We start from the raw sequence: 17,590 nt of genomic DNA, 5'->3' as shown, positions 1-17,590 counted from the left end.
CTCCGTGAACAGAAAGGAAAACATGGAGAAAAGAGGAGAAAGCAAAGACGAGGAAGACAGTGAAATCAGCTGTAATGGAAGAATAGGAAGAAACTTACTATTTGCATTTGCAAGAACAGCTCAGTGAGAAATAGCAGACAAGCTCGTTAGGAGCACAGTGAAAACCTCCTCAACTCAAGTCTGCCTTCTCCTCTCCCTGCTGCTTTTCCTGCTTTGTTTGTGGGATGAAATGGAAACCCAGGATTAAAATGGCATCATGGGAAAGGCCTTGGCTTACCGAAAGCTTGTACACAGCTGGGCTTTGGTAGATAACGTTGAAGACAACATTGTAAAAAGTGAAAGATGGCTTATCATCTACTGTCCATCGGAAAGTCACATCTGACCCAGCTTCCATCACAGGGACGTAGCTCTGAAAGGCATGAGGACATTTTATACTAGTGCAAGAGAAAGCGTGCCCAGCACTTCCCAGGAGATCTCCAGCTGAACTGGGGAGGGAGCAGAGCCAGACTGGGAGGCATCACACACCTGTAAGACAGCGCTCTCAGAGCATGACACAGAGGTGCAAGACCATCCGTGGCTTTGTTGCTGATAGAGAAATGTAGACCCTGACTCCATCAATCAACAGCAGAGCTGGGAGCAGAACCCATACTGCCTGCTCCCACACCCTAGAGCTCTGCTTTTCTGATCAGGTCTCTCTCTTGCTAGCTAAAAAACTTTCTGCTATCTTTGCGGAAACAACTCAGCTTTATCTACACCTGTAAGCTGAGTCTCTGACCCTCGTCCATTGACGGTACCCAACCCAAAGGCTAAAATGGTTGATTTGCACTGGACAGGGTAGGCCCCCTCCTCACTCCTGCAGTGCCTCCTGAGCAGACCGTAGCAGCCAGGAAGGGTGAGACCAACAGGGATTGCAGGCGCAGGGTTCTGCCGTAAGCAGCCAGAGGTTGAGCAGAGCATTTCACAGATACCGATGGGCAGTTATTGAACAGGTTCCTGGGGCTCAGCTGTAGCTCCGGGGACAGGGGATTTGAGAAAAAAAGACTGCAAACACCAGACTAACTCCAAGACTTTGATGGATGGATGAAACCTTTTTATAGCTTCAGCCAGGTAATGTAAGGAATTAGTAGAGCAAATCTAAACACCTAAAGGAGTAACTACCTTGACAAGTCAAAAGAAGGTAAATACTGGTCTTTCATAATGCCTCCGGCTTTCTGTAGAACTGGAAAGCCAGTATTCCTCTAGCAGGAGGTGCTGCCTTACCTCTGAGGGAATTAAAGTGAACGTACAGCTGAGCTGCCTTCCTGCTGGAGAGCACCAGTGCTTTCCGCCACATGCCTGTGCCTGCAGCAGCGCTGCCTGCATGGCCTTGGAGCCAGCGCTTAGCAGCAAGCAGAGCTGCATCTGACCAGTGTGGAGCCGAGCCCCAGCCCTCCTCACGAGCCCAACACACACCATTAGCGGTAAAGGCTAAAAACACTACTGACAAATTAAAAGCAGCAGTAATCACTCACCACTCGTGTATTTAGCAGGACTCTGCTCTCAGGGTCAGGGGTGGCCCGCAGCCCACGGATGGGCTCCTCCACTTTCACTGTGACAGTGATGTTCTGGGAGCTCACGGCGTTCTCTGCAACAAGCACGTGGGTGCTCACGCCCTCCCTGAGGCTGCTCAGGCTGACCACAGCAAACCAGGTGTCGTTGGTCTCCCTGGCACAGTCTGCCGTCAGCAGCGCAACAGGCGCTGGGCAGGACCCCTCGAAGGGGAAAGTGTGGTTGTCTCCCAGCCAGCTAGCTGTCGCATTCACCCCTGAGGAGAGTTTGACGACCAGGGTAGTGTGGTTGGATGGTAGGTAGACCCTGCTACCTTGAGGAGCGGGGTGGATGACCCGCAGGCCTGACACCCAGGAAGCCACCCGGAAACTGCAAGACAGATTGGCGCTGAAGACCCCGTTGTCCACACTGGCTCTGACCGTGTAGCGACCTGGATGCTCCAGCCCCGCGTTGTGGGGGCTGATCACCGGGACCAGCTGTTCCTCGGCATAGCGAACTCGGAGAGAGCAAACAGTGCTGTTTATCCAGGTGGCACCGATGGAGCTGTCGGACAGGCCAAGTGCCCACTCTGAAGAGTTCGTGCTTAAGACGTTGGTTCTGTAAGGGGATGCAGTACTTGGCTGGCACTGGAGGAGTGAGCCCAAGCCTGCATTGTGCTGGATACTGAAGATGTCCTCGGCCCTGACAAAAACACTTTCTTTTTTGAATGTGACCTGTAGAGAGAGGAGACATTTTTGGATTAACGCCTCAAATTAAGAGCACCCAGGACCCAGCTCTTGCCTGGGCAAGACAGCAGGATTTACTGCCAAGTGGAAACCAACAGAAAAGCTGCAGATCCAAACACAGCATGGGGAGACATTTCACCACTCTGCTCTCCTTGGCCACTCTGAATCAAATGTGCTAACATGGAAGTCAGCTCTATGCTCTATCTCCACTTCGTAAATGCAATGGGAATAGCCCAGGAAATCTGCACAGCCTTTTGACCAACTCTGCTATTGCAACAGGTTACTGCAGGGAGTCCATGGCTTAGAGCAGGGAAGATAGAAAGTGGTGGCATGTGTGACACTGGGCAAATCATTTCATTTGAATGGACTTCAGTATCTCCATCTGCAAAATGGGAACAATTCTTTATTTACCCAAAGCACTCGAGAGAAAACTGCCCCACCTACTCACTGGTTACAGCAGTTAATAAACACTGACCAGATACTGGGAAGAAGGGCCAGCTGGTATTGTAAAGTGAAATTCTTCGATGAGTTCATAGCTGAGCTGGCTTTCATTGTGCTGAAGGGAAACGGGGGCAGGGCTGCTGGCAAGAGAACTGTTGGCACACTCGGTCGCGTTGCAGCAGTTGTTTAGTGACGAGCACAAATTAGTCAGATGACACCACTGGAAACCAGGAGGACATTCAAGTAGAGTCCAGTTCCCGTCATCCTGAGCAGTGTGGAATGGTTCTGTAGCATTTTTTCCCTCCTGGTAGTCTGGAAGAAGTGAAAGAGAAAGCAACGATCACCATTCTGACAAGTAACACTTCTAGTGCACTTCTTTGCTCCAAATTCACCATTTTTCTCCACTCTTAGTAAAACCTGCAACCACAACACATCCTGGTACTACATGAGACAAGTGTCCTGTTTTACAGGAAAATTTCACCAAGCCACGAAGATTGTTAAGAACAAAGTGAGTCTCTTTTCCAGTGAGAATGCACAATTTGCAAGCTAAAAGAGAACTATGTTCACGCGAAAGCAAGTCCAAGTAAAAGCAGAGCTGGCTTTGACATTGAAAACACATTAAGCAACTTTTCTTAAGTTCATGTTTCCATGTCAAAGTATCAGTTTTTCAGTGTCAAAAAATATCCTTTTGTAACCAGCCAACCCTATGGCTATAGCAAACATTCTGCTGCAAAATTAATTGTTGCCAAAACTGTGATTATTGAGCGGTTGTACAAGGAATAAAAGGTTTATTAGATTATCTCATCCATCAGGAAGAAATGGACTTAGGAAAACGTTCTTCCTTGTTAACCTGTGGGGCCAGATGGACCAGAAGACATTCCCATTTGACATGTCATGTCTTCCCAAAGTATAAAAGTATAACTCAGAAGATTAATTCACTTCTACACATGTTCCTTACACTCAACGTTTTCTTCACGCATTGAGACAGGTTTCTCCCTCTATTAATTTCTCCAGGAGAACCACTTCTCCAAGGCAACCTCAGGCTGTCCAACCATGCCTGCAGATTTTGCGCTTGAGTCTCCTCAAAAATAGAACCAAATCTCTGAGTCTTTAAGGCTTCAGAGCTTCTGCTTTGAAGACAGAGGGGCCACAAGAAGGCCACAGACACTCAGTTTGACACGGCCCTGATGGCGTCAGCTCTAACAATACCACAAGCGTTGAGAGGAGGTGCCTCACCTTCTCCATCTATCGGTCTATGCACTTGGAACCTCACTTGAACAGGCTGATGCAGTTCTTGTGTCACAAACTCCAGGGCAGTCAAATATCCCTCATGCCTGAATGCCAGCTCAGGGAACACCATCACCTGCAAAACAAACAGGCTCTCACCTGCCTGCATCTCCCTGGGCTCCCTCTGCAGCAGCAGCAGGATGAGCAAACCCTTCTTACCTCCACAGCTTGCCACGGAGCTGACGGCACATCTTCTGCCACATTTTTCACAGCCTCATGTGTATCAAACACAGGGTCTCCCACAAAGAAGTTTTCGGCATTTAAGAGAACTCCTGTTTACAAAGGAAATATTTGCACAAAGCCCATGAGACTCAGCAAGGCCTGAAGCTATTCCCCCACCCTGCTCATGCTTGCTCACACCGTGCAGCAGAGCTGTAGCAGGGCTTGGACCACTCAGGAATCTGTAACTCCAGCTTTACTGGAGAAGCAGCTGCTGTAATCCTGTAGTTTCCTGCTTCTTCTTACAGGTGTTTTGTTTTCTTACTCATCCTGCACAAGTAACGTCTGCATTTGCAATTCTCAGCAATTTTGACTTCTGGGAACTCTGCAAATACTTCTCCCTTCCAACACCCCATGATTTCCTTCAAATTTTTGAGCACAAGGTGCACTCCCCATCCTCCCCGTCCCCCTGGACTTCATGGGAAATGTGGCCAGGACCAGCTGGTTTCCACCAGCGGCAAACACCTCTGGCTCATTCACAGCCAGGTCAGGCTCTGGGGACTGAGCACAACCAGCTCATGCTGTCCCTCCTACCAGGGCCAGTGGGCTCTCTGCCTAGCACTGGCTTTTCCTTCTTACCTAAACCTTCTCCCATATTTCATGTCCTTTCCGCTTCTCTTCCTTACTCCCTACACCAGAGATCTGGGAGGCTGCATAAACACAAACCTGCACAGCACACACCACATAAAAGCTCACCTAATGATCTCCAAGGCTCTATAGTCTTTTAAGTCGCAAGACCCCAACATCTCACAAACTACAAGGTGCCACAGAAGGACAGCAAGAGTCACCAAGGCAGCACCATGGCCTCAGATCCTGGCAGCAGCAGACTGCTCAAATAAGAGAGAAAAGCTATTTCCGAAGCTCTGCTTCAGAGCTTCGCTCCTCTCCCTACTTCGGTTGATGGCAAAGATTGGAGTGGGCCAAATTCTTCCCTTTGGGCTGAGGCCAGGTTTCTGAAAGGGTATCAGTCAAGCCTCTGTTGGGAATATTGTGGTTGTTGCCAGTCCCACTTGATCTGGGGGGATGCTCTGGATGACCCCCTCCATGCAGCCCTCTTTTTTTCCTTGGCACGTGCCAGCGGACAGCAGGAGAGAAGCAGAGCCCACCTTTTGGCTTGTACTCGCAGACGTAGCTGTGCTTGGCCATGCACAGGTCTGTGTTACACTGGCCCGTTGGGCCCATCCGGACACAGTGGTCAGCGTTTGATGGATGGGGTTCTCCTGGCAGCCAGTTCTGACAGCTCTCCAGATTAAACCCTTCGCCTCTTTGCTGCGCTCCAGTGCTTGCAAAATCATTGAATCCAATCCAGACATCGAGGCTCCTTCAAAAAAAAAGGAAGGGGGGAGGATTTCAGGAAATCATGAGTATTAGAAAGATCTGGGACAGATGCCATCTATGGTTCTCTATGAAAATAATAATCTTAACAACAACATCTTCATCCGGGTGTCACAGGCTGCATTTAATGGACCCTGTTAGTTACTAAAGGATTTCAGTATCCATTCTACCACCAGAACCTGGCTCCTCAGTAACAGCTCCTTCATGGCACACCATCCTGCTATCTACCAGCCCTTCAAACCTCTGTCCTAAGGGCTACAGAAAGCCACCTGTCCTCTGATATACTGAGGGGACAGCAGAGCCAAAAGGATCCAGACAGAGCAATCAACACCAACACTACAGTGCAGTGGGGCTGGGAGGGAGAAGCAGCTCAGTGGGTCGCTGTGTGCAGCTGAGTCAGACCCTTGATGATCGCTGCCCCACAACTTGAGTCACCCCATTCCTAAAATGCTCACGCTCAAGTTAAAAGAGGACCCAGTTAAAGGCTCCGTCAGCACCACAGAGCTTGTGACATACTGGTAAGCACTGATTCATACCAGCCACAACTGGTACAGCACAAAGATATCGGAGAGGGTAACGAGATGACACTGCCTGGAGAGGAGAACCACGAGATTTTATTGCTTCCAGAAATTCCCAGCAGTCCCTCCAATTGCACACCTTCTGCTTCCTCAAGCTGGAGCTGCTTCCTTCATATCAATGTTTATTAATATCACCATGCCGCCTGGCCTCCCCTCCCAGTGGGCATGGAGGGCCGACAGCCACTCGTGGGTGCTGGAAGGGCTGAGACCAGCTCTCCCATCGCAGAGTAAACCCTACACAATACAGGGAAATGGGACTAGCTGCAAAACCAAGGAGTATCAGCAGGTTGACTTGAACCTCAGACACCTCTTAGGAGACCAGTCTGTTAAAATGGCCTGCCTGCGTTGCAGTTTGAATGACCCTCACAGACACTTCTAAGCCCGTATTGAGTCGTGACTTAAGAGGAATGGTATGGTCATACAAAACTGCCCGAAAAAGCTGCATCCTTTAGAAAACTTGTGCTTCATTTGTGCAGACATGTGGAATTTGCCACCAGTCAATTCTCCTCTGCAAGTGGAACTGGCACCAGTGCGTGATTAAACCTCGGACGGTGCCAGGTATGGGAGCTGCTGTTCCAGTTGGGGCATCTCTGATGCAGCTGCTGGGAGATGATCAACTCCTCGGCCACCACTGAAAGGCAGCAGCCACGGGGGGACAAGACACCGGCAAGCAGAGGCCAAAGCACCACGGACAGATGAACCCCACATACAAAAGAAACTGCCAGGATCATTTTAGGAAAATGAAATGTCTCTTCCACATTTGGAAACTGGCTGAATCCCAGCAGAGATTCTAGTGGAAAGTGCTGAGCGGTCTTTCATAGCCACAAACAGCCTGGACAACTGTTTCTAATCGCACCCAGCAGAAAGTGAGGCATTTGTTCCATATTAACTTCGAGGGGGGGAACAGCCTCACCATGCACCCTTCAAAGCCCCCAGCTCCTTCTCCACACTCCCTCCTGCAGGCTGCAATCAATTCTGCTACAGCCTTGCCGTTTGCTCCAGTGTGCTCCCAGGGTGGTACAACTGCTCTGCAAAAAGCAGACCAGGGAGGTAATTGGTGTCTCTCCACCACTAGGCTCACGCCAGATGAAATGATTAATGAGGTCATGCCGAAAAACGACGACAAAAATAACTGTTCCGTGAATCAGTAGTTTTCATTGCAAATAAGATTAAAAAATAAATAACTGCTGTGCTCTGCTCCCGAACCACTGGCACGGGATTAGGGAGAACAGGCTAGGAAACCGCCTGTTTGCTGCCATTAGTAAAACTTGATAGAGATTTTCCTGTTCTAATTCCAGCTATGACCTAACTGCAAGTCATTTAAAAAAAAGAAAAAAAAAAGAAATAGGCTGGCTGGCTTGCTTCCCACCCCTGCCCCACTGCTTGGCCCATTACCTTGCAGAGAGGAACAAGAGGGCTCTCGACACCCTCTTCTGAAGCAAGATGTGAGCATCCCTCTGCCGCTGAGGAAGGAACAAGCTGCCTTGCTTGGGGCAGCAGGAGCAGAACGAAGCCTGAGGAGGCTCGGAAGGGGAGAGGGGCTCCCTGCACTGCCTCAGAGGGGAAAGCGGGGTCCCCTGGAAGGGGTGTGGGCTGGAGCACTCTGCTTCTGGAGGCGGGGAGAGGACCAGCTCAGCACATATTGGTCCTGGGGAGGCCATTACACGACAGGAGCGAAGGAGAGGAGAGAGCGGTCCTCGCTGCTGCATGCTCTAATGGGAAACAGATTTCTGCTTCTGTCATTTTCCCACAAGAAACTATGGAGGCTGCATGTTCCAAAAACCTGTGGCTCGGTTGATTTGTCTTTTATCGCCAGGGAAATCGCATCCTGGAACTGCCTCATTCATGTTTATCTGAATGGATTAATAAAATAAACACATGAAATAAAGGGGACTGGGGAGGAGAGCAACGTGGGGCAGCAGCTGGGAAACAGCTTGGGCGGCTCATTCCCTTCTGAGGTCTCATGATTTCCTTGTGCTGCAGCCCATGAAAAGCCCTGCACGCAATGCCTGATAAATCAGAGCACCAAGTGACCAGTATCTAACCCGCGGGAAGGGACAGACTCCTCTTCCCCAGATCAAGGACCACATGTTTGCAACCTCGGGATAAAACCCAGTGCGAAGGGAACAGGGCAAGGATACAAGTTTGGGAAGAAGGGGCTGTCAGACCTTCAGCAGGGCCGTTCAAAGCCTACGTCACATGCAGCTGTTCCCTTCGCATGTGCTTTCTGGGCTGTGTTTATTAAGAGGCCATCTCCAACATCTGCATCTGGGAGTGCTGACAAGAGCTGTCAGGCCCCTGAAAGCTCTCCTGGTCGTCCTCCCGCCAAGACGGCTGGCTGCAGAAAGGGCACTTAGAGGGGCGGATTTAATCAAAGGCTGACACTTTCAGTGCTCTCTGTTTATAAAGCCCAGCTCCTGAGGTGGAACAGATGCTGCTGGAGCCTGACACTTGGAGAGGAGTGCTGCTCCTTCTCAGGATGCAAAAGAAGAGGGGAAGGGGTCTGGGCTTCAGGCGGCAGCCGTGTCTGGGAGGGTGTGGGATCCCAGCTGGGAGGCAGGATTGCAGCACTGGCTCGGGCTCTGCTAGAGCGACTGCTCGATGCCACGGTGTCACTCATGGGACAATCCAGCTGTAATTCTGCTGATGGAGGGACCTGGTTGCAAGGTCACCCTCAGGCCCTGCCTGGTAGCCAAACACCCTCTGGACACGAGCACCTGACCCTCTCCACCGTCCAACCCGAGCCTGCAGATTTTGCTGAACTCCCAGGTGGAAGGTCTGCTCAGCCCAGCCCCGTTTGCTCCTGACCCTGCACCTCTCTGCACCATTTCAGATGCACCCACAGGCACAAACGTGGGGTACAAGATGCCCACCAGCAGCAATCCCACAGTTCCCAGTTCTGACTTCCAGCCTTTCTGCCCCATTCCTCTTCTTCCCTCCACAGTCTGTAAGCAAAGAAGCCAAGTTCAGCAAGGGCTCAAGCTCTGCTTATTCCTCCTCTTTGTTCAGCAGCCTCATCCCTACCGTCTCCCCATACTCAGCCTGGACCTGTGTGTCTCTCCAGCCTGACTGGTTGCACAGGGCTGCCTGCTGCCAAGCTCAACAGGACCCTCCCTCCGGACCCCTCTGCAGATGTGACCCCAGGAACACAAGACCCGTCCCTAGGAAATCTTAACCCTTATCCTCCTCGCTTACCTGATGACATGAGCGACCAAGAAGCTCTGGATCTCGGGGCTGCTCACAAAAGCCAGCTCTCCATTGCCATGCTCCTGGCAGTGCTGCTGGGCCTCCAGCCACTCAGCCTTCTCCACCACCAGCTGATAGCAGTGGTTATTGCCCGGGAAAACCAAGCCATCAGGGGGACACATGGGGTGAACTGCTGCATGAGGTAGAAGAACACAAGCATGATGTCCTTTCTATGGGCCCACACACCCCAATCCAATCTGGGAAGCAAGGCTCCAGGAATGTCCTGTCCTTCTTCAAGCCCATAAATCCCCTTCGCTGTTGAACTGCACTCTGTGCAGTCATCTTCTTGGCCCAAGACAGTGTAAAACACTGCCTGGTCAAACAGGGAAGCAAGGAGTGCCCAAAGGAGTCAACCCTTACTCCTCATTGAGAAGGAACGGAAAGGGAAGGCCCAGGACCCAGTGCCACCCCTCCCTTGCCCAGCACCCACCCAGCCAACCCTGCTTACCTCTGCCCAGCTCTCCAGCCTCTGCGGTGATACCGTACAACACCGCGAGGCCAGTGCCACCTCTGTTGCGGATCCGTATGTCCAGACTCTCATTTGTCTTGACCAAGGAAGGACATTGCAGTTCTAACTGTTGGGGTGAAGCCACCACCTCGACTTCTGCCTGCACATGTAAGACCTTGGTGCCCACGAAGATGGTGGCAGTGACATTGTACTGCCCAGGTAAGGCATACATGTGGACAGCTGCATTTCCAGTGGTGTTGAGAACCTCTGTCTGGTCCCCAAATTCCCACAGTAAAGTGCTGACAGCAATGGGAATACTGACATTGAAGAGCACGGCCTGGTGTAGGCTGTACCGGGGCTGGAGTCCTGTGAAAGACACAGGCAGCTGTGCCTGGAAGGGAGAGGGGACGAGTGATGGGCCACCACAGGCCTGCCCAGACAAATGCTCAGTGCAAAATGGCAAACAACTGGAGGAAGAGTTTGTTTCATGGGCAGTACCACACAAACACTGCCCCTGGGTGCTGAAACCTCCATATTCCTGGTCTTCGGCATAACAAAGGGCACTGCAGGTCTCCTCGGTGAGGTTCCCAGGGTGAACAGACGTGAAGAGGATGACAAGTTCAGCCTCTTCTGTGTGGTTGCTTGTCAGACACGTTATGTATTGAGCTCCTGGGGAAAGAACAGAAGATCCTCTTGCAAACTGACACTGTCAAGCCATGGCTTGGTGAAACCCTCCAAGAGACACCGCCCCACACCCCTGGGAACGGCCTTCTCCTGGGCAGTTCCTACTCCAAGAATTTCCTTTTTGACTCTTGCCTGGGAAGTGTTTAATCCCTCAGCAATGATTTCCAAACTCTTTATGCTAATTAATGATGACAGAAATAACAAGTCAGTCGCACAGATTTATGGAGCAGCAACACTCAGCAAATAAAAGGGGTCTTTGGAGAGCCTGACAGTCCCACAGAACATGGAGCCGCCGAGTCTGACCCTCAAAGGAGCCCAAAGGACTAGCCACCAAGTGAGACCAGGAGAAAAGGTTGTCCCTTGGCTTGTACCTTGGCTTGGTCCGGTGCAGCACATTTCACTCCATGCTGCCTGGGGCTTCCAGCAACAAGTCTATAATCAAACACACTTGGGCAGAGTGGCACATCAGCAGCACGGGAGAAATGCCACCGGACTCTCCACCAGGCCCACGCTGGAGGTGGGCAGACACTGCAGCCACCTTCTCCCTTGGAGAGAGCCAAGAGCTTCCCACCTACTTGCAGGCAAAATCTGATGCTAGAAAAGAAGGCAGTGCCACACACAGCCTGCACCCGAGGGGTGTGGAAGGATGCACATGTATGCATTCATGGGAAGGATGCACAGAAACAACACATGCCTGGCTACAGGGAGCACAAACACACACGTGCACGGACACGTACAATGATGGCAGCAGCCACAACAGCCCCATTCTCAGAGCAACAGCTCACTCCCTTGAGTTTACTTCTCCCTCACCGGCTTGCAAGGGGTGGGATGTTTCTCTGCCACAAACACACAGGCAGGGCCTCTGCCGCGTGCACAGCCGCAGCCCAGCTGGGACTGCCTGACCTCCTCTCCAACTCTGCCCACGCAACCGAGCCATGTTTGCTCCTCTGTTTCTGCTGGTTGCTACAACATCTCCCCCCAAACATCTCAACAGCTCCGGCCTCGTGTGATCTTCCCATATCAAATCCATCCAACTGTCTGGCTTTCTCCACAGCCTTTCTGCAAACGTTGAGCCACTTCTCTTAAGAAAAGTCCCGTGAGGAGGACTACGGCATGGGAACTACTTTGCTTTTTAACACCAGCCTGGTCGTACTTCTTCATTCCCTGCCAGTCAGTAACAACTGTCAGTAGCTGGCAGGCTGTCCCCAGCCTACTCCCATTACACTGAATTACCCAGAAGACAGCCTCACATTATTGTTTCCACACTAACTTAAAGTAGTTCAAGAGGGGAACAACTAATTATCAAGGGGAATTACAGTGATGGGGTTATTTCGCTTGATAATTCCAGCACCAGGCAAACAGTGCACTACCGAGGTGCTGCAAGGCTGGGGTAACTTTGCTGGGGAAAGCGGAGCAACCACCAGCCGGGTTTTGGCCCTGGGGGAGCACTGCACTTCATCAGGCGGCTCAGCTGGCTCCCACCAGCTCTGGTTCCCCCAGCCCTCATCACTGCATCCTCCCATCATGCATTAAAGGAGGTGCCTGATGCCTGCTGGGGGGAGCACGCGCTCTCCCTCCTTCTCCCTCACTTAGAGATAGCTGAGCATCCAGGGGGGGATTAGTTTTCTTAGGGCTCCCCGTCCCACCCTCCAAGCAAACACCGCCCCACGTTTCTGACTAGCCAAGGCAGTCAGAAAAATGCACCCAGAGCAGGCGATGGGCTGTAGCTCAGGGCAGTGTTCATTCAACGCTCCTGACATGGAGCCCTGTCACCTGCAAAGATTCAATTTAGCATGTCCTCAGGTCCTATCAACTCCAAGAGATTTCACTGCTTAAAGTCAGACTGTTAAAAGCTTGAGAGAATGAAAGCCGAAGGCTGGAGGTCATGGAGCTAGTGCCATCTGATGGCTGCTTGAAGCTTGGTCTGTAATGAGTTTGCTGATCTCAGCCCTGGTGTGACTGACTCCAGCCTTAAGGCATCAGGGTAGAGTCACACGCTACCATTATTTGCTTAATTAGATTAGAACTGGTGACTTGAGGTCTAAAGAGGTCTAGACGTGATCCCCAGCTCCCCCTGGGCCCACCATTTCCACGGGTTTAGCCATCTCCCCCACCACAGCCCGCAGCGTTTCCTTACCGCAAGTAGCATTGACGAACAAGACATTGAAGAGGGAAAGGTTTGCCACCTCAGGAGGGTGGGCGCATCTCGTATCTGACGCCTGAATAACTTTCACTTGTCTGTCTTCCACCCAACGGGGCAACCAGGAAAGTTTGCAGTCACAAACAAATGGATTCCAACTTAAGTTTCTGTAACAGGGAGATCAGACAAAAGTTAGGCATTAACTTGACATGTGCTAAGTGTTAATTACAGCAGTGTGCAGATCCCTCACTGTTCCCACCTGCGCCACTCCACTGAAATGCTTCAGAAAGAACTGCGAGGGGAGTTAATGAATAGGGAATCAAGCAATAATTAACATGATTTTTCTAGAGGCTAGAATTAGGCAAGTACTCCAAGTACTTTTTTCACTCTACAAATAATTGTTGCAATTAGAAGCAAATTACAGACACAATCTTATATTTAAAATAGTCTGCCATCTAACAGCCATTGGATGTAATGGCAGCCTCTCCAGCTAAGGGAGACTATTTACAGCTCCATTAAAAAATAGCTAAGAGAATAAAATTGATCTGTCAAAAAAGAAATGCAAAGTCAATGATAATCTTTCCATGTGGCAGTTTAATGAAAAGATGGAAACTTTAATTGCAGCTAAACTTGATCCAAATTACAGCCTTTGGCATTCAGCTGCGAACAGGACAGAGATGGAAAGCTGTTTGTTTAGCTGACGCCAGCTGGGCTGGGCTGCAGCAGGGGCTGAACCCAGGATTTTTATACTGAAAGCACCACTTTGCCGGCCAGACTTAGCAGGGGCAGACTCACTTGGACCTAGCCTGGATCCTTTGTGTCTTTTCAGTGCCACTTGTAAGCAAACATGCAGAGCTGCAAATGCCCTTTGTGTCCTGTCTTTCAGGGAGAATGTGTGGCTTAGCTTTTTTTCTTGCTTGCCGAGAGCGATTGCACGGGGTTAATCCTTTGGCTCATTCAGATACAGAATGGCCATTCTGTGCTGCCACTTCATGTATCTCTCCTGGAAATGTGTGGATCTGTACACACATAACAGCATAACAGCACAGATTTTAATTACTTCAATTAAAAATCACTATAAGCCTAAGAACTTGAATCACTGGGGGAGAACATCTTCAAGTGTCTTCAAGTGACTTAGACACCTCAGTCAGGGTCTCCTGTGTTGCAGGTCAGTGCCCTTTTCGTCAGATCCCCCGGTCCCGAGGTGTGACCACACAGACAGGAACAGCAAGCGTGACCCGGAGCACGGCCAGAGAAAAGAAGTGGGTGAGAAGCAGGGAAGCCAGGAAGGCAGTGGCAGAGGTTGGAGGTATCCAGGAGACAGAAGCAAAGTCTGGGAAGAGGTTACGCTTGAAGGGCACCAACAGGACCCAGGAGAAGGACACAGCTTGAGGAAGAAACTGGAGAGGGTCCAAAAGGCAACTGCTTGGTTGGGTACATGCCTCAGATCTCCCCAAGACAGCGCTGCATCCCACCCCACCAGGAAGGGAAGAGCTGTTTCAAGGAAAGGTGTAAATAGAGAACTGGGAAACAAAGATGAACTTACATTTCACTTAAATTAAATAAATTATCAAATATTCCATCTTCTAACGTAGAAATCTTGTTGTGGCTTATATCTCTGTAAAAGAGGGAAAATGAAAGTTCATCATGTTGGTAACAACCTCCTGGCCAATATACAGGATCAGCCTCTGTCCCAAGCTCTGCTTGGGTACTAGTTACCATCTGAGCACCTTGAGTCTCAACAGCCACATGCGTATGATAGCAAAATGTCCAGTCAGGCACTAAGTCATGGAATCACAGTGTGGTTGAGGTTGGAAGGGACCTCTGGAAGTCATCTGGTCCAAACCCCCTGCTCAAGCAGGTCACCTACAGCAGGCTGCCCATGACCATGTCCAGACTGCTTCTGAGTATCTCCAAGGATGGAGACTCCACAACCTCTCTGGGCAGCCTGCTTCCATGTTCAAGTCCAGTCCCCGTGCTCCAAGTCCTTCCATGAGTCCTTCTCCTTTTAGGAGATTTTGAGGTGTAAAGACAGCAGGCTGTCCAGGCTGCCAGCTACTCAGCTGGAACCACCAAAGCAGGTTTTGGTGCTGGCTCTATTGCTGCCTTTTTTGATCTGACAGTCCAATTTTTCTTTAAAAAACAGTTAATCTTCTCCATGAACCATGAGCAAGTAACAGTGCAAACTCATCTGATCAGCAGCTGAACCAGTGAGTTTGCTAATGGTCAAAGTTCTCCTCTTCTCCTGGCCCACACAGAGTCTGGGCAGTTTTTGGGACACCTCAGGGTGTGGGGAGTGATGGGACATCAGGCCTTTCCCCCACTAGTGCCAGGCTCCTCAAAGGACGCTCAGGCTCAGTACGCAATTCCCTCAGAAGATAAGTGGGATTTGGACACCGCAGCTTTATCAGAATTTTCCATGTACTAACAGATATCTTGCAACAAATCTCATTCTCTTGCCTTGATCTCCTCTCCATCTAGCAGTACAGCGGGTCAAATCCTGCCCGATTCTCTGAATGCCAATGAGGGAATCATTCATTCACTGGACTGTGCAGCTAAACACCTTGAGGAAGGAGATCATGGACACATCTATCCGGGGCTCGACAGATGAGGTCAAGCAAGAACAAGGCCAACTTGTGAAACACAAGCATGCGTTTTAGGTACCAGCTCAAAAATGCACGGTGAGCTGGAGGATTGGAAGGGCACAGCGTGTACTTACAGTTTTGCCAGAGAAGTCAGGCTTTCGAATATCTGAACATCTAAACCACTGATCTTGTTATTGGAAAGATCCCTAGAGAAAGAAAACACAAATTTCAGCTTCTGTTCAACTTCATTTTGTCATTCCTCCATTACTAGACCTTAGAAGAGCCTCTCTCCGAACTCCATCCAGACTCCAGACTGGAAGGTTTTGGTGTGTCAAAGCGGAGCATTTCCCCCAGCTGAAGAAAACACCTTTCCCAGTTGTAAAGCATTTGCTGCTCAAAGCTTTGTATAATGTGTAGATACAGATTAGGACTATCATCATATGCACACCATTCTGCAGCGTATCTAGTGTAATTGCAGACATGACAAATGTATTACTAAATTTGATGTATCCTTTTAAAAAAAAATTCAAGTCTAATAGATGTTCAAAGAAGTAATTAAGAAGCAATTTAGACTAAAGTAGTAATTAACTTAGAGAAAAATTTATGAGGAACTTGCAAGTCCATTTCTAGTGCCAAAGAACTGATCATTAATTACACAATTGATGCATTCAACTTTTGGATTTTAAAGAGCTTTTTGTCTCTCTTTGGAAAAGCTTAAAAGCGAAGAAGTAACAAAGAATATTTTCCATTTAAAATCAGGTTAGATTGTCCTTGTAAAAAGAACACTGTTTTAAAAAATCTCTGATCGCTCCCTGTAACACCAATAGCCTTCAGCTCATCCAAAGCAAAATTGTTTCTGTCCTCCAGCCCAGCCCTCTCTTTTCACCCCATGTCCTCTTTTTCAATTTTAAAATGTCACTCAGCTAAGAAGTGAACGTTTTGCTGATCGGTCTTGACTCGTTCCAATAAACTTCACTCTTTGGTTTCAGACGAATCTCCTTTGGCCAAGACCTTCTTTTAGCAGCACCAAAATACTTATTCCGAGCCCATGCAATGGTGGTTATCCTTCAAGGATTTCTGGCAGAGCTCCAGGGAGGCGGACAGGGCTGGAGTCACTGCAGCCACAGCCGTGCCCTGTCAACAGAGACGTTCTACCCACCTCCTTTCTCACCTTTTTTCCTACAAGCATCTCCTGTAATTTCTCCTTGCTGTCTCACCTCTTATTTTTATCCCCTAATCAATTAATTCTTGGTTTGATCTGACATTTAAACTTAACTTATCTGAATGAAAAGAATTCTGCCAAACTGGCAGGAAAATTACGTATGATTCCAGGAAACTCTGGGGATAAGTAACAGGGACAGATGTCCTTTTAAAAGGTTTGAGTTTATTTTCCCTGATTTTGCTGTCCAGGATTTCTTTGCCAAGCTGAGAGTGAATTCAGAAGAGTTCACCAGCAACACCAATAAAGAAGTACAAAAAATGTGCAAAATGAAAGCTCAACAAACACACTTAAAAAAAGGATGCCAGCAAAAATATCTGACCAAGCCAGTGTTCTTTTGTCTCGGGGTAGCTGGGACAATAGTTACAAGAATACACAGCATCCATAGCTGAAGTGTCACAGACCACATGGGAGTCATATTCTGCACAGGAGGCATGAAAGTCACCTCCAAACCCATTTCCAGCTCCCACTTGCAAGACAAACACACAGGTGGTTTGGACTGGAATCCCAGCTGCTGCCAGCCAGGTCAGATCCTTCCTCAGGGAGGCTCCTGCTCCACTTCTCCACGAGTATTTTCTATAAATTGTACTCCTCTGCCTCTGTACCTCCTTCCATTACTTGACCAGTTTTGGAAAGGACCGGACCACCAACCAGTTACCTTACGAGGAGACCAGTAAAACTGTTTCTCTTCTTTGAAATACATGGAAATAACCCATTTAGTTTTTAGGCAGCACCTCAAGCCCAAGACAGAAGGAAATGGTGTTTCAGCTCTGATGCCTTCTTGCTCCTTGCCCACACAAGAGAGACCTCCAAAACAAACCATTCTGCTGCTACAAAATCAGGGCTTTGGCATTTCAAAGAGCCTCTTCAAAAGTGCTGCTTGGCTGCATGGAGAAGAGAGCGCACAGGGCAGGGTTGAAGCTCTCAGCATCACAGATGGCACAACCAGCAAGTGGGCACCTGAGCCACGCAGGGTACTGGGACAGCCAGCCCCAAGCCCAGCCGCCTTCTCTGCAGCTCTCTGCAGCTTTCTCTCCATCTCTCCCATCTTCCTACTTCCCAGGTAGGAAGTGACCAACTCCAGCAGGGCAGGTCTGTTCTTCTCCATCCCTCTGCCACAGTGCCAGGCACGGAG

General features: G+C 49.6%; 1 protein-coding gene across 1 annotated transcript in view; it reads right to left on the bottom strand.

Moving 5' to 3' along the window:
• Positions 1–16,127, bottom strand: part of PKD1 (polycystic kidney disease 1 (autosomal dominant)) — a 54,523-nt gene extending 38,396 nt beyond the window's left edge. Inside the window, exons 1-12 of the mRNA XM_009329398.1 lie at positions 16,123–16,127; positions 15,371–15,442; positions 14,198–14,269; positions 12,649–12,818; positions 9,828–10,496; positions 9,329–9,512; positions 5,327–5,541; positions 4,161–4,273; positions 3,951–4,077; positions 2,749–3,026; positions 1,512–2,261; positions 278–409 (exon numbers count right to left, since the gene is read on the bottom strand). Of these exons, the coding sequence (XP_009327673.1) occupies positions 278–409; positions 1,512–2,261; positions 2,749–3,026; positions 3,951–4,077; positions 4,161–4,273; positions 5,327–5,541; positions 9,329–9,512; positions 9,828–10,496; positions 12,649–12,818; positions 14,198–14,269; positions 15,371–15,442; positions 16,123–16,127 (2,787 nt within the window). The remainder of the gene's footprint in view (positions 1–277; positions 410–1,511; positions 2,262–2,748; positions 3,027–3,950; positions 4,078–4,160; positions 4,274–5,326; positions 5,542–9,328; positions 9,513–9,827; positions 10,497–12,648; positions 12,819–14,197; positions 14,270–15,370; positions 15,443–16,122) is intronic.
• Between the last annotated feature and the right edge of the window lie 1,463 nt (positions 16,128–17,590).

The sequence above is a fragment of the Pygoscelis adeliae genome, unplaced genomic scaffold (genome assembly GCF_000699105.1).
Source record: "Pygoscelis adeliae isolate BGI_AS28 unplaced genomic scaffold, ASM69910v1 Scaffold467, whole genome shotgun sequence".
NCBI lineage: Eukaryota > Metazoa > Chordata > Aves > Sphenisciformes > Spheniscidae > Pygoscelis > Pygoscelis adeliae.
Note: the sequence above shows the minus strand (reverse complement) of the source record. Positions and strands in the feature narration are given on the sequence as shown.